The 17,087-nt window shown below is 46.9% G+C and overlaps 1 protein-coding gene across 1 annotated transcript in view; it reads left to right on the top strand.

The window, feature by feature from the left end:
- DPY19L1 (dpy-19 like C-mannosyltransferase 1) overlaps nt 1-17,087 on the top strand; it is a 114,647-nt gene that overhangs the window by 17,834 nt on the left and 79,726 nt on the right. The window contains exon 2 of the mRNA XM_038761986.1: nt 14,844-14,868. Within this exon, the coding sequence (XP_038617914.1) occupies nt 14,844-14,868 (25 nt within the window). The remainder of the gene's footprint in view (nt 1-14,843; nt 14,869-17,087) is intronic.

Genomic DNA, 17,087 nt, shown 5'->3' with positions numbered 1-17,087 from the left:
ATATTTAAGCATTTAAGTGTTTACAGTGTGCCAAGCACTGTACTGAGAGTTGGGGTAAGATACAAGGTAGATCGGACACAGTCCCTGCCCCGCATGGGTGTCTTGGTCTAAGAGGAAGGGAGAAGAAGTTTTTAATCTCCGTTTTACAGATGAGGAAGCAAATCCAGAGAAGTGAAGTGATTTGCCTAAGGTCACACAATAGGGAAGTGGCAGAGCCTTAAGTAGAACCCAGGTCCCCTGGTTTCCAGGCCTAGGCTCTTTCCACTAAGCCATGCTGCTGCTTCTCAGCCCTTTTCCTAATTTGTCATGTACTGTAGGGGACTATACCAATGGTTTGCAGCTGCATATGAACCAAAGGGCCTAGACTGTTATCATTTATGAGAATTAAAGTGGACTTTAGGTCTTTCCCTGGGTAAAATGCATTCTTAATAATAATAATTAATAGTTATAGTAGTTGTTAAGTGTTTACTATGTGCCAAGCACTGTTCTAAGCAGGGGGTAGATACAAGTTAACCGGGTTGGACATCGTCCCTGTCCTACGTGGGGCTCACACTCTTATCCCCGTTTTACAGATGAGGTAACTGAGGCACAGAAAAGTTAAGTGACTCGCCCAAGCTCACTTAACAGACATCTGGCAGAACCAAGTTTCGAACCCAGAGTCCTTCTGACTCCCAGCCCATGTTCTATCCACTAAGCCCCGCTGCTGCTTCTGTTTCCCTTCTATCTTCTACTTCCCTTCTTGGGCTATTAAAACCAAGAAGGTGCCCCTGTAAGGAACTGCTCTCTGCAGGGGGTTTTGTGAAGAAATCCATTTCAGACTTCTAATTTTGAATGTCACATGCCAGTGGCACATGTCAGTGTAGACTCCTTTAATCTGTTAATGGAGTTCAACAAAGACAGGAACCCCGGGCTGTGCAGGGTTGAAGTAGTTTGTAGTGCCAACTTCCTGATTCTCATTACTTTTCAGAAAGACAGAAAGAACAAAGGGGTCTGAAGAAGGAAGGAAGCTGGCTGGTCTCAGGGGAATGGGCTGCATTTAGGATCAAATTCTCACCTGTTTCCCTCCCCTCTGAAGCTCCGCCATGGAGAGTATTACGGTTCTGTAGGGAACATCTTGCATTTCAAACTAGACAGTCTAATCATAACTGGGGGTGGCGGCGGGGAGAGGTGGAAGCTATGGTGGCGGCAGAAAGGGCCACAGTGGGAGTGGGAAGTTGGAAAGCCCTGGAAGGAGACCGGATGGCCAGAAGCAAGTCTTTCCTGCTTCCCTCCTGCTCCTGTAAGTTAGCCCTGACCAGCACACTCTTCCTCTCTTGGCCTTCTGATCATGGGGATCATCCTGGGTAGAAATTCCTGCTACATCTTGTGAGCCCCGTGTGAGACAGGGACTGTGTCCGACCTCGTTGTCTCGGAACTACCCCAGGACTTGGAATAATAATAATAATAATAGTGGCATTTGTTAAGCGCTTACAATGTGCGAAGCACTCTATGCGCTGGGGGGGACACAAGGTCCCATGGGGGGCTCACAGTCTTAATCCCCATTTTACAGATGATGGAACTGAGGCTGAGAAGTTAAGTGACTTGCCCAAGGTTGCACACCAGGCTTGTGCTTGACCCACAGTACGTGCTGAACAAAAAACACAATACATGTAAAAATAATCATTGTGGTTTTTGTTAAGTGCTTACTATATGCCAGGCACTGTACGAAGCGCTGGGGTGGATACAAGCAGATCGGATTGGACACAATCCATGACCCACATGGGGCTACCAGTCTCAATCTGCATTTTACAGGTGAGGTAACTGAAGCGCAGAAAGTAAGGTGACATGCCCAAGGTCACACAACAGACAAGTGGCACAGCGAGGATTAGAACCCGTGACCTTCAGACTGCTGGGTCTGTGCTCTATCTGCTATGCCATGCTGCTTCTCTTGTCATTATATTGTAAATATAGCAGTGTGGCTTAGTGGAAAGAGCTCGGGCGTGGAAGTCAGGTGTCATGGGTTCATTCATTCATTGTCGTATTTACTGAGCTTTTACTGTGTGCAGAGCACTGTACTGAGCACTTGGAAAGTACAGTTTGGGAACAGATAGAGACAATCCCTACCCAACAACGGGCTCACAGTCTAGAAGGGTGGAGACAGACAACAAAACAAAACAAGTAGACAGGCATCAATAGCATCAATATGAATAAATAGAATTATAGATGTATACACATCATTAACAAAATAAATAGAATAATAAATATGTACACATATACACAAGAGCTGTGGGGCCTGGAGGGGGTAGAGCAGGGGGAGGGAATTGGAGTGAAGGGGAAGGGAGGAGGAGCAGAGGAAAAGGGGGGCTCAGCCTGGGAAAGCCTCCTGGAAGAGGTGAGCTTTCTGTAGGGCTTTGAAGGAGGGAGGAGAGCTTGTTTGGCGGATGTGAGTCCTCAACACGCTATCTGACCTTGGCTTCACAGACTCCGTCCTCTCCTGGTTCTCCTCTTACCTCTCCGGTCATTCATTCTCAGTCTTTTTTGCAGGCTCCTCCTCCCCCTCCCATCCTCTTACTGTGGGGGTTCCCCAAGGTTCAGTGCTTGGTCCCCTTCTGTTCTCAATCTACACTCACTCCCTTCGTGACCTCATTTGCTCCCATGGCTTCAACTATCATCTCTACGCTGATGACACCCAGATCTACATCTCTGCCCCTGCTCTCTCCCCCTCTCTCCAGGCTCGCATCTCCTCCTGCCTTCAGGACATCTCCATCCGGATGTCTGCCCGCCACCTAAAACTCAACGTGTCCAAGACTGAACTCCTCGTCTTCCCTCCCAAACCCTGCCCTCTCCCTGACTTTCCCATCTCTGTTGACGGCACTACCATCCCTCCCGTCTCACAAGCCCGCAACCTTGGTGTCATCCTCGACTCCGCTCTCTCGTTCACCCCTCACATCCAAGCTGTCACCAAAACCTGCCGGTCTCAGCTCCGCAACATTGCCAAGATCCGCCCTTTCCTCTCCATCCATACCACTACCCTGCTCATTCAAGCTCTCATACTATCCCGTCTGGACTACTGCATCAGCCTTCTCTCTGATCTCCCATCCTCGTGTCTCTCTCCACTTCAATCCATACTTCATGCTGCTGCCCGGATTATCTTTGTCCAGAAACGCTGTGGGCATATTACTGCCCTCCTCAAAAATCTCCAGTGGCTACCAATCAATCTGCGCATCAGGCAGAAACTCCTCACCCTGGGCTTCCAGGCTTTCCATCACCTCGCCCCCTCCTACCTCACCTCCCTTCTCTCCTTCTACAGCCCAGCCTGCATCCTCCAGTCCTCCGCCGCTAATCTCCTCACTGTACCTCGTTCTCGCCTGTCCCACCATCGACCTCCGGCCCACGTCATCCCCCGGGCCTGGAATGCCCTCCCTCTGCCCATCCGCCAAGCTAGCTCTCTTCCTCCCTTCAAGGCCTTGCTGAGAGCTCACCTCCTCCAGGAGGCCTTCCCAGACGGAGCCCCTTCCTTCCTCTCCCCCTCGTCCCCCTCTCCATCCCCCATCTTACCTCCTTCCCTTCCCCACAGCACCTGTATATATGTATATATGTTTGTACATATTTATTATTCTATTTATTTATTTATTTATTTTGCTTGTACATATCTATTCTATTTATTTTATTTTGTTAGTATGTTTGGTTTTGTTCTCTGTCTCCCCCTTTTAGACTGTGAGCCCACTGTTGGGTAAGGACTGTCTCTATATGTTGCCAATTTGTACTTCCCAAGTGCTTAGTACAGTGCTCTGCACACAGTAAGCGCTCAATAAATACGATTGATTGATTGATGGTTATTACTATGTGAGGAGGGAGGGCATTCCAGGCCAGAGGTCGACGGCGGGACAGGTGAAAACGAGGCCCAGTGAGGAGGTTAGCGGCACCAGAGGAGTGGAGTGTGTGGACTGGAGTGTGGAAGGAGAGAAGGGAGGTGAGGTGGGAGGGGGTAAGGTGATGGAGAGCTTTGTAGCCAATATTGAGGAGTTTTTGCGTGATACGAAGGTTGATAGGCAACCCCTGGAGAGTTTTGATATGCTGTCCAGAGCTTTCTGTAGAAAGATAATCTGGGCAGCAGAGTGAAGTATAGACTGAAGTGAGGAGAGGGTTCTAATCCCACCTCTGCCATTTGTCTGCTGTGTGACCTTGGGCATGTCACTTTATTTCTCTGTGCTTCAGTTACCTCATCTGTAAAATGGGGATTGAGATTGTGAGCCCCATGTGGGACAACCTGATCACCTTGTAACCTCCCCAGTGCTTAGAACAGTGCTTTGCACATAGTAAGCACTTAATAAATGCCATCATTATTACTATTATTATTATTATAGCAATCTGACATCATTGCTGTGATAATGCACTAGATGATGTTCCCATTGGGGTGACTTTTTAGGTTAGTCTCATTTTTCATAATGATAATTGTGGTATTTAAGTGCATACTATGTGCCAATCACTACACTAAGCCTTGGGATAGATGCAGGATATTCAGACGGACTACATTCCCTCTTCCACATGAGGCTCCTAGTCTAACTAATAATAGTAGTAATTGTGGTATTTGGGGGTTTTTTATGGTTAAGCGCTTACTAAATGTCAGACACTGCATTAAGTGCCAGTGTAGATGTAAGTTAATTAGGTCAGACACAGTTCGTGTCTCACAGTCCAGGAAGGAGAGGGAACAGGTTTTTAACCCCCATTTTGTGGCTGAGAAGACAGAGGCACAGATAATAATAATAATAATAATAGCACTGTTTTAAACACTGGGGCAGATGCAAGCTAATCGGGTTGGACCCAGTCCCTGTCTCACAAGGGCTCACAGTCTTAGTCCCCATTTTATAGATGAGGGAACTAAGGCTCAGAGAAGTGAAGTGATTTGCTCAAAGTCACTTGCCCAAGACATGTGGCGGAACTGGGATTAGAACCCAGGTCCTTGGACTCCCAGCCTGTGCTCTTTCCACTTGGCACACTGCCTCTCATTACCCTCCTCTTCTGCATTACAGCAAATATTCATTAGGTGGACTTCCAGCCTTCCCCTCTCTGCTCCCTCAAGAGTTTGGTGTGCAGGAGAATAAATCATGGAAGAGAATTTAGAACCTTTAATTTCCACTCCAGTGGCCCCTCTAGTACCCTCTTAAAAAGATATCTTCTAAGAAAATATGCACTTCCAAGGATGTACCCATGGCCTGTAGCGTCAATGAATAGTATGTATTGTGCATATAATGTGTGTTGAGCACTGTACTAAGTGCTTGGGAGAGTGCAATACAATAGATTTGGTAGATACTGTCCCAGCCTACGAAAAGCATAGTCTGCAGTGGCATGATAATAATAATAATAATAATAATGTTGGTATTTGTTAAGCGCTTACTATGTGCCAAGCACTGTTCTAAGCGCTGGGATAGATACAAGATAATCAGGTTGTCCCACGTGGGGCTCACAGTCTTCATCCCCATTTTACAGAAGAGGGAACTGAGGCCCAGAGAAGTTGTGACTTGTCCAAGATCACAAAGCTGACAAGTGGCAGAGCCGGGATTAGAACCCACGACCTCTGGCTCCCCAGCCTGTGCTCTTTCCACTGAGCCACGCTGTTAGAAGGTGGCTGTGAATGTGAGGTTCTCACAAGTGGTGTTTTACTTTGCAGCATTTCATGATCCTATTCTTAGTAGAATTATGTTATTTGAATATATTTTTTGGCTGGTAAATTTTAACAGTCGTTTTATTGTAGATTTTGGCCTCATATATATGACTGAAAAGTGTTTGCCCATCTCTAGCACTAATGGCCTGATGAAAAGAGCAGTCAGAGGACCTGGGTTCTAATCCTGCTCTGCCACTTCCCTGCAGTGTGACCTTGGGCCAGTCACCTAATTTCCATGTACTTCAGTTCCCTCATCTGCAAAATGGGGATTCAAGACCTCCTCTAGCCTGTAAGCTCATTGTGGGCAGAGAACATGTCTACCAACTCTGTTGTAGTGTACTGTCCCAAGCGCTTAGTACAGTGCTCTGAACACAGTAAGGGCCCATTACATACCTTTGGATGTTATTGAAAGGTAAAGAAATCTGTTCTAAAATATAATGCATATAATACTGAAGGGTTTGCTCAACAAGCTAGCTGACCACAGACTAGCTAATAGGCTTTGTTGGTGTCAAACTAAATGTAATATCTAGTTTAGAATCTCAGGAATTTCCCCTATCCAGAACACTTAACTCTTGTGTTTCTTTGAGGTGTCCTTTTTGGAGGGAGCTCTGCACATAGTAAGCGCTCAATAAATACGATTGATGATGGTGATGATGATGCCACTAAACATGGACAGATGTCCCCAGACTTACATCTGGAGAAGTGCATATCTCCCTCTCTCTCTCCATCCCAATCCCTTTCTAGTGGCAAGGTTCATCTATTTTCTCTTTTCATTTGACTTCTCTTGACTTCCAGCATCTTGGGGCTGGGGATGTGAGATCTCCAGAATAAAGCTTGTATATGAGTGCTTTATAAAAGTCTTAAGGAAAAGAAAACCATAAATAGCGGACACTGATAGAACCATTCTATAGGACACCAGTACTAATCCTAGAAAACATTGGTAGATTGCCCTTAGACTCGAGTTGTGTGGTTTTAGATCATTTGCTCCTTGGGCGTGCTGTAGTATATTCTTCTGAGCGTCTTGCTTTTTGGAAGGATGTGGCAGGATGGCTAAGCCAGGTCCTTGTACTGATTCTTCCCCTTCTAGACTGTGAGCCCACTGTTGGGTAGGGACCGTCTCTGTATGTTGCCAACTTGTACTTCCCAAGCGCTTAGTACAGTGCCCTGCACACAGTAAGCGCTCAATAAATATGACCCCGGTCATTATTCAGGGAGTAATTGGCTCCCTGATGACATCATCATTGATAATGGTATATATTGAGCACGTATTGTGTTTAGAGCTCTGTACTAAGTGCTTGGGAGAGTACGGTAACAACAGAATTGCTAGACATACTCTCTGCCCACAACAAAATTACAGTTTAGAGGGGAAGTCAGATATGAATATAAATAAAGCATTTATATCAACCTGAGCTTAGCCAATTGAAGGGAAGGGATTGGGCAAGGGAAGAGGGCTAAATAGGGATTAAGACTGTGAGCCCCCCGTGGGACAACCTGATCTCCTTGTAACCTCCCCAGTGTATAGAACAGTGCTTTGCACATAGTAAGCACTTAATAAATGTCATCACCATTATTATTATTACGTGATCCAGCAGAATTTTGTATTCAGGACCCCAGAATTCGTTTAGGAGCAGGCCTGAGTCTGGTTTCAATCCAAGGTTTTAATGTAAAGAGTCCATTTGTCCCAAGTTCCATTGTCATATATAGCTTTTATACTTAAGGGGCATTTAAGATTGTGTATGTGGTACTTTTCCATCGACCATAGTAAATGTATGAAGAGGCAGCCTGGCTCAATGGAAAGAGCACGGGCTTGGGAGTCAGAGGGCGTAGGTTCAAATCCCGGCTCCACCAATTGTCAGCTGTGTGACCTTGCATAAGTCACTTAACTTCTCTGTGCCTCAGTTACCTCATCTGTAAAATGGGGATTAAGACTGTGAGCCCCACGTGGGACAACCTGATCACCTTGTATCCTCCCCAGCGCTTAGAACAGTGCTTTGCACATAGTCAGCGCTTAACAAATGCCGTCATTATTATTATTATTATTATCATTATTATTATGAAACAATCAAATCAGTGGTATTGGGGGCATACAGTGTGAAGAGCAGTGAAGAAAAGAGCCTAGAGGGGAAGAAAGACAATAAAATTAATTATAGATAGGGGAGAGGAACATATAAGGATATGTATAGAAGAAGCAGCGTGGCTCAGTGGAAAGAGCCCGGGCTTTGTAGTCGGAGGTCATGGGTTCAAATGCCGGCTCCGCCAATTGTCAGCTGTGTGACTTTGGGCAAGTCACTTAACTTCTCTGGGCCTCAGTGACCTCATCTGTCAAATGGGGATGAAGACTGTGAGCCCCCCGTGGGACAACCTGATCACCTTGTAACCTCCCCAGCGCTTAGAACAGCGCTTTGCACATAGTAAGCGCTTAATAAATGCCATCATTATATGTATCTAAGGGCTGTGGGGCTGAGGGTGGGGTGAATGTCAAGTCCTTAAGGGTACAGATCCAAGTACATAGAAAACTTGAAGGGGGAGGGCAGAGAGGTGGGGAAATGAGGAATTAGTCAGGGAAAGCCTCTTGGAGGAGATGTGATTTAAATAAGACTTTGAAATCCCTCTATTGGACCACAAACTCTTCACTTTCATTCATTCATTCATTCATTCAGTCACATTTATTGAGCGCTTACTGTGTGCACAGCGCTGTACTAAATACTTGGGAGAGTACAGTATAACAATAAACCGACACATTCCCTACCCACATTGAGCGTACAGTTTATATTGGAAGGACAGACATTAATATAAATAAATTACAGATTTGGACATAAGTGCTGTGGGGCTGGGATGGAAGATGAATAAAGGGAGCAAGTCAGGGTGATGCAGGAGGGAGTGGGAGAAGAGGAAAGGAGGGCTCAGTCCGGGAAGGCCTCTTGGAGGAGATGTGCCTTCAGTAAGGCTTTAAAGTTGGGGAGAGTGATTGTCTGTTGCTTTGCTTCTGTCCCATACACCCCTTCCCCCCAGCTGTGTCATGTTCCCCACGGAGACCTCCAGTCTTTTGACCCCATCCAATTTTCTCAAGTCGTCATACCCCATTTAGTCTCCACACCCAAACTACCTTCCCTTGACAACCAAAGTGACACCCTGAACACCACTCTCTCTCCTGAACTCAACTCCCTCGCTCCCCTGTCCCTTCTCTGACCTCATACCACTAACCCACATCCCTGGATCAATCAATCAATCAATCAATCAATCATATTTATTGAGCACTTACTGTGTGCAGAGCACTGTACTAAGTGCTTAGGAAGTACAAGTTGGCAACATATAGAGACAGTCCCTACCCAACAGTGGGCCTACAGTCTAAAAGGGGGGGGACAGAGAACAAAACCAAACATATTAACAAAATAAAATAAATACAAAAGATAAGTACAAGTAAAATAAATAAATAGAGTAATAAATATGTACAAACATATATACATATATACAGGTGCTGTGGGGAAGGGAAGGAGGTAAGATGGGGAGATGGAGAGGGGGAGGAGGGGGAGGAGGGGGAGAGGAAGGAGGGGGCTCAGTCTGGGAAGGCCTCCTGGATCACTTCCACAGTCCACTTATGTTACTCCTGTGCATGAGCCCCGGAGTGCTGCTGGCAGAAATCCAGATGTCAGGCCGGCCTCGTCCTTCATAAATTCATCCTTGCCGGCTTTAGCTCTGCCCTCTCCTCCATCTGGCAACATAATTTCTCCTTCCTTATTGACTCCCGTTCCCACTTCCCCTTCCAGTTGTTTCAGACATTTAACTCCTTCCTCAAATCCCCATTACCCCTACTCTCCGCATCTCTTGCTCCTTCTGACCTGGCCACATATTTTATTGAGAAAATTGAAGCCGTCAGATGTGATCTTCCTAAAACCTCCCGTGCTCCTCTTCAGTCCCTCCGTCTTGCTTCCTCCTCCCTTCTCTTCGACTCTCCCATCTTTCCCATCAGTATCTCGAGGCAACTCCTGCCTCCTCTCCAAATCCACTTCCTCCTCCTGCGCTTCCGACTCCATCCTTTTACACCTTATCAAAGTGCTTGCCTCCTCCCTTCTTCCCTTCCTGCTTGCCATCTTCAACTGTTCACGCTCCAGTGGCTGTCCCCACTGCTTTCAAACATGCCTGTCTGCCCTCTCCTAAAAAAAAATCCCCTCTTGACCTCACGACGCCCTCCAGTCATCTCCCCCCACCGTTCCTCTCGTAACTCCTCAAGCAAGTTGTCTACACTTCCTGCCTCCAGTTCCTATCCTCCTGTTCTCTCCTTGATCCTCACCAATCTAAGTTCCTTCACTTCACCAAAACTGCCTTTTCAGAGGTCTCAAATAATCTTCTTGCCAAATCCAATGGCATCCTAATCCTCCTTGACCTCTCAGCTGCCTTCAAGGACCACCCCCTTCTCCTGGAACAGTTATCTGACTTTGGCTTTACCAACACTGTCCTCTCCTGATTCTCCTCCAACCTTCCTGGCCTCTCCTTCTCAATCTCTTTCCCAGCCTCTTCCTCTGCCTCCCACTCCCTTAACTGTGGGAGACCCACACGACTCAGTTCTGGGTCCCCTTCTCCATCTCCACCCACTCCCTTGGAGAACTCATTCGCTTCCATCCCTTCCCAAATCAACTTCTCCAGCCCAGAGCTCACTCCTCCTCTGCAGTCTCACATTTCCTCCTGCCTTCAGGAAGTTTCTACTTGGATATCTCACTGACACCTCAAACATAACCTGTCCAAAATGGAACTTCTCCTCTTCCCATTCAAACCCTCTCTCCCCCTAACTTTCCCATTACTGTAGACAGCATCACCATCCTCCCTGTCTCATAGGTGTGGAACTTTGACATTATCCTTAACTCATCTCTCCCATTCAACCCACAGAGGCATTCTGTTACCAGATCCTGATGGTTCAGTCTTCGCAACATGGCTAATATCCATCCTTTCCTCTCCAACTTGCTACCACGTTAATCCCAGCACTTATCCTATGCCGCCTTGATTACTTCATCTGCCTCCTTTCTGACCTCCCTGCTTCTTATCTCTCTCCACTCAAGTCCAAATTTCCCTCTGCTGCCCAGATCATTTTCCTTCCAAACCATTCAGTCCATATGTTTCTTCTGACAAAGGGCTTACAGTCTAAAAGGAGAGACAGACACTAAAATATATTACAGATAGGGGAAATAGTGGAGTGTGAGGATATGTTCATCAGTGCTGAAGGGCTGAGGTGACTATCAAAGTGCTTAAGGGGTACACACATAGGTGTTTAGGGAGGGCGAGTAGGAGAAATGAGGGCTTGGCAAGGCTTTTTGGAGGAGATGTGATTTTTAGGAGGGTTTTGAAGGTGGGGAGAGTGGAGGTTGGTCAGAAAAGAAGCGGGAGGGGGTTTCAGATCAGAGGGAGGACATGGGCAAGGGGTTGGCGGTGAGATAGAGGAGAGAGGGGTAGTGAGGGTACCTTGGCATTAGAGGATTGAGTTGCAGTAGGAGATTCAAGAGTTTACAGTCTAGAGGAGACAGACCCTTTAGTAAGTTACAGATGGGGAGAGTGATAGAATATGTGGCCTTGTTAAGTCACATCTCCTCCAAGAGGCCTTCCCTAGTTAAACTCTCCTTTCCTTGGCTCCCCCTCCCTCCTGCATCATCTGTGCCCTTGGATCTATGATCTCTGGGCATTTAGCACTCACCCCACCCTCAGCCCCACAGCACTTGGGTGCATATCTATAAATTATGTATCATAAGGTATCGATTTATATTAATGTGTGTCTCCCCCTCTAGACTGAATGCTCATTGTGGGCGAGGAAGGTGTCAGCCAACTCTTTTGTATTGTTGTCTCTCAAGCACTTAGTACAGTGCTCTGCACACAGTAATCATTAAATAACTACCGTTGATTGATGTATATATGTACATAAGTGCTGCAACATTCAATCATATTTATTGAGCGCTTACTGTGTGCTGAGCACTGTACTAAGCGTTTGGGAAGTACAGGTCGGAAACGTATAGAGACGGTCCCTACCCAGCAACGGGCTCACAGTCTAAAAGGGGGAGACAGACAGCAAAATAAAACATGTAGACAGGTATCTGGCATAGTTACCCCATCGACAGAGGGATTACATTCACTGGAAATTTGAAGGGGCTTTACAAAGTCAAAATGAGTCTGGCTGACTTAAAACGAACTTTTAAGCACCAAAATCCAGTTCTGCTTTGTCACCTCTAACGACCTCAACAGATCTCGGACCTAAGCATCCAGTGCTCAAGTGGTGGGGAAATACCATTGGTTATAAAAGACAGAAGTGGCATTTGGGGGATGTAACGTGGGGAGATTAAAGATTAAATGAACTTTTAAGCACCAAAACCTAATTCTGCTTTGTCACCTATAACGACCTCAACAGATCTTGGTCCTAAGCATCCAGGTGCTCAAGTGGTGGGGAAATACCATTGGTTATGAAAGACAGAAGTGGCATTTGGGGGATGTAAAGTGGGGAGATTAAAGATTACTAGGGTACAGCCTCCTGTCGGAGATGTGATCTCAGGCCTTATAGCTGGAGAGAGTCGCCGTCTGACAGCCGCGAAAAGCGGTGAGGCCTAGTGGAAAGAGCACGGACCTGGGAATCGGAGGACCTGGGTTCTAATCCTGACTCTGCAAATGGCAGTGCAACCATGAGCAAGTCACTTAACTTCTCTGTGCCTCAGTTGCCTCATCTGTAAAGTAGGGATTAAATCCTCCTTCCTCCAGTTTAGACTGAGCCTTGTGTGGGACAGGGACTGTGTCCAACCTGATAAACTTGCGTTTCCCCCAGCTATTTGAACAGTGCCTGGCACGTAGTAGCCACTTAACAAATACCATTAAAAAAGGTGGAAGGGAGGAGTACCAGGCGGGAGGGTGTGAGTATAAGAAAGAGGTTAACAGTGAGGGCATAGCGGATAGGTTGGCTTGATGAAGATTGTGAGCTGGAGTGAGAGAAGAGAAAGGATAAGGAAAAGGGAGAGGCCGGTTGAGTGTTTTAAAGCCAGTGGTTGGTGTTAATCTCCTGTTGTAATGATGAATGAACCTGGTCCTCATACAGAAATTTAGGGATCGAGAATTTGCATGAAGAAATTGATTTTAGTGCTTGTGGTTGGTGCACATGTACCCCCTCTTCCCTGCCATCAGTGGGAGCAGCAAGTAAGTGGGCAAGGAGGAGCAGAGTGATGGCTCTTTGGGCCACTGTGTTCCTAGAATCGTGGCATTGACCTTCCTCCATTGTTGGAAATACATCGATCAGAACACTGCTTGGCACATAGTAAGCACGTAACAATACGATTAATAATATTGATTAAAGACTAATAATAGTAGCAGCGAGAAGCACGAGAAGCAGCGTGGCTCAGTGGAAAGAGCCCAGGCTTTGGAGTCAGAGGTCATGGGTTCAAATCCAGACTCCGCCACTTGTCAACTGTGTGACGTTGGGCAAGTCACTTCACTTCTCTGAGCCTCAGTTCCCTCATCTGTAAAATGGGGATTAAGACTGAGCCCCCCCCCCCCCCCCCCCCGTGGGACAACGTGATCACCTTGTAACCTCCCAAGTGCTTAGAACAGTGTTTTGCACATAGTAAGCGCTTAATAAATGCCATCATTATCATTAGTGAGCACGTCACACGATGATTTCTAACAGATTGGCTAAAGACTTCAGAGGGTCTCTTCTGTCATTTGATATGATATATTTACCTCATAATTTCACTTCCACGTTGAGGGCTATGCCCTACACTTTCCTTTGATATTTACAGAATCTTGAAGAGTTTCTGTATCTCTGGAGTGCTATTGTTACTGTCATCTCTGAATGTATACCTCCTCTAAAGAGATGTTGCAACAATTCCTCTATTGCTCGGTACATTTTTATTGGAAATAAGGCAGTTAAAAAGTTTCCTCAGTGCAGGAGATTTCTTATTTCTTGCTGTAGCTGTTTTGTCATTTATTTTGGAGTTCAAGACAGAATGCCACCCAAGGGCTCACTTGGGCAGGGAATGTGCCTGCGAACTCTGTTGTATTGTACTCTCCCAAGAACTTAGTACAGTGCTCCGCACATAGTAGGTGCTCCATAAATACCATTGATGATGATGATGATGAAGGAATCTGGTGAGGGGAGTGGGGAAGGAGGATTTAAGGGGAAGGGGGTCTGTTTACATTTGCCCCATCCTGAGCTGAATGTGTTGGTCAGTAATGGTGAAGTGAGTATTTTGCATATCTTTATCTTTTTCCTTTGTGCAATTTCTCTTTTAATGTTATCCACACTTCACTCCAGCACCCTAGGCTGTGCAGCCCGTTTGCGAGTGGAGCATGCATGGGACATAATGTTCCGAGTCCAAAATATCCATAGCTTTTGAAATTAGGGGGTCTATAAATTACTCATATGGGACTTGCTAATCCTGTAGATTTGCCATCTCTTTGGAATAATTCCACTGATTGAGGAATTCCAAGGGAGGAGTGCTCGATCCATCCTACGGTCCTGACCCCAGAACCAGTCTGCACCCCTGGAGTTTTTCTGGATCGAGCAGTCTCCCCCAGGGCAGCATAACCTAATGGAAAGAGCTCCGGCCTGGGAGCCAAAGGACCTGGGCTCCGTTCCTGATTCTACCATTTGGCTGCTGTGTGAGATCTGGGGCAAATCAACTACCTCCTCTGGGCCTCAGTTTCCTCATCTGTAAAATCGTGATACCACGCCTGTTCTCCTTTCTTAGACTGTGAGCCCCATGTGGGACAGGGCCTGTGGCCAATCTGTAAATTATATGTACTACACCACTTAGTCCAGCGCTTGGCACCTAGTAACTAATACCAAAACTCTTCTCCGTCTTCTTCTTCCTCCCTGGGGTCCAGCTCAGCCCACACTTGACCCAGGCCTCGCCCGCAAGTGGCCTGGAATTGGGATTTGTTCAGCATCACTCAGGAACTTATCCAAGGCCTCGAACACCCTGTCATGGGACTTCCAGCACGTAGCAGTGTTGTTGCACAGTCAGAGGTTTCCAGTCGCCCAAGGGTTTTGGCAAACTTCCACCTCTCCCTCACTGGGAAGTCTTTAGAAAGTAACAGGAGATGAGATCCATTTCATTTGTCTCCAAACTCAGAAGCTCAGCATTTTCCCCTCCCAAGTAGAATGTTAGGGCTGAAGTGTTTGTCAAGTGAAAATGTTTTATTTAAAGCATTAATCGTTACTTGTTTTCCATTTCAGCCGCTTTTGCTGGAGTTTTGCACTGGTAAGCTTTATTTGCAAAGGCAGTCTTTTCAGAATGTTTAAAGTTCCCGTGAATTATGGTTTCTGCATTAACACTGTGTGTGTGTGTGTGTGTGTGTGTGTGTGTGTGTCTGCTAAACAAAATGCTTTCCTACCACCAACTTTTCTTTTTCTTTCCCAGCTGTCTCTCAGGAGATCTCCCACTTGCTGTCAAAATTAAACCTCCTCTACCTTTGACTCCGTCCCCTTCACCTTTTTAAAAGCACTTAGTCCCACTCTTCTTCCTTCCCTGATCCCTTATCTTACACTGCTCCCTCTCTGATAGTTCCCCCCTGCCTTCAAACATGTTTACAGCTCCCCGATATTAAAAAAAAATCAGTGAGTGGTATTTATTGAGCGGTTACTGTGCAGAGCAGTGTATTGAGCATTTAGGAGAGTATAGTACAACAGAGTTGGTAGACAAGTTCTCTGCCCACAAGAATTCCTCAACGCCAACTCACTCCTTGATCCCCTCCAGTTTGGCTTCCGTCCCCTACACTCCACCGAAACTGCCCTCTCAGAGGTCACCAGTGACCTCTTTCTTGCCAAATCCAATGGCTCCTACTCTGTCCTAATCCTCCTCGACCTCTCAGCTGCCTTCGACACTGGATCACCTCCTTCCCCTCAACACGCTATCCAACCTTGGCTTCACAGACTCCGTCCTCTCCCTAGTTCTCCTCTTATCTCTCTGGCTGTTCATTCTCAGTCTCCTTTGCGGGCTCCTCCTCCCCTTCCCATCCCCTTACTGTAGGGGCTCCTCAGGGGTCAGTTCTTCGTCCCCTTCTGTTCCCTATCTACACTCACTCCCTCGGTGAACTCATTTGCTCCCATGGCTTCAACTGGCATCTCTACGCTGATGACACAGTACAGTGTCATCAGCTTAGTACAGTGCTAAGCGCTTAGTACAGTGCTCTGCACATAGTAAGCGCTCAATAAATACGATTGATTGATTGACACCCAAATCTACATCTCTGCCCCTGCTCTCTCTCCCTCCCTCCAGGCTCGTATCTGGCTGTCTGCCTGCCATCTAAAACTCAATATGTCCAAGACTGAACTCCTTATCTTCCCTCCCAAACCCTGCCCTCTCCCTGACTTTCCCGTCACTGTAGACGGCACGACCATCCTTCCTGTCCCACAAGCCCACAACCTCGGTGTCATCCTCGACTCCACTCTCTCATTTACCGCACACATCCAGTCTGTCCCCAAAACCTGCTGGTCTCACCTCCACAACATTGCCAAGATCTGCCCTTTCCTCTCCATCCAAACCGCTACCTTGCTGGTTCAGTGTCTCAACCTATCCCGACTAGATTACTGCATCAGCCTCCTCTGATTTCCTGTCCTCCTGTCTCTCTCCACTTCAGTCTATACGTCATTCTGCTGCCCATATTATCTTTGTACAGAAACGCCCTGGGCATGTCGTTCCCCTCCTCAAAAATCTCCAGTGGTTGTCTGTCAGCCTATGAGTCAAGCAAAAACTCCTCACTCTCGGCTTCAAGGCCCTCCATCACCTCGCCCCCTCTTACCTCACCTCCCTTCTCTCCTTCTCCAGCCCAGCCCGCACCCTCTGCTCCTCTGCCGCTAACCTCCTCACTGGGCCTCATTCTCGCCCGTCCCGCCGTTGACCCCGGGCCCACGTCCTTCCCCTGGCCTGGAATGCCCTCCCTACACACATCCACCAAGCTAGCTCTCTTCCTCCCTTCAAAGCCCTACTGAGAGCTCACCTCCTCCAGGAGGCCTTCCCAGGCTGAGCTCCCTTTTTCCTCTCCTCCTCCCCATCCCCCCTGCCCTGCCTCCTTTCCCTCCCCACAGAACTTGTATATATTTGTACAGATTTATCACTCTATTTATTTTACTTGTACATATTTACTATTCTATTTATTTTGTTAAAGATGTGCACATAGCTTTAATTCTATTTGTTCTGATGATTTTGACACCTGTCTACATGTTTTGTTTTGTGGTCTGTCTCCCCCTTCTAGACTGTGAGCCCGTTGTTGGGTAGGGGCCATCTCTATATGTTGCTGACTTGTACTTCCCAAGCGCTTAGTCCAGTGCTCTGCACACAGCGCTCAAGAAATACGGTTGAATGAATGAATGAAAGAAGCTTACCCCACTGCATTCTCCAGCTATTGGGCCATATGTCTCCTCCCGTTCCTGACCAAACTCCATGAATGAGTTGTTCAGTCCCTCTGTTTTCACCTTCTC

This window comes from Tachyglossus aculeatus, chromosome 2 (assembly GCF_015852505.1).
Source record: "Tachyglossus aculeatus isolate mTacAcu1 chromosome 2, mTacAcu1.pri, whole genome shotgun sequence".
NCBI lineage: Eukaryota > Metazoa > Chordata > Mammalia > Monotremata > Tachyglossidae > Tachyglossus > Tachyglossus aculeatus.
The sequence above is the reverse complement of the archived record's forward strand: the minus strand, read 5'-3'. Positions and strand labels throughout refer to the sequence as shown.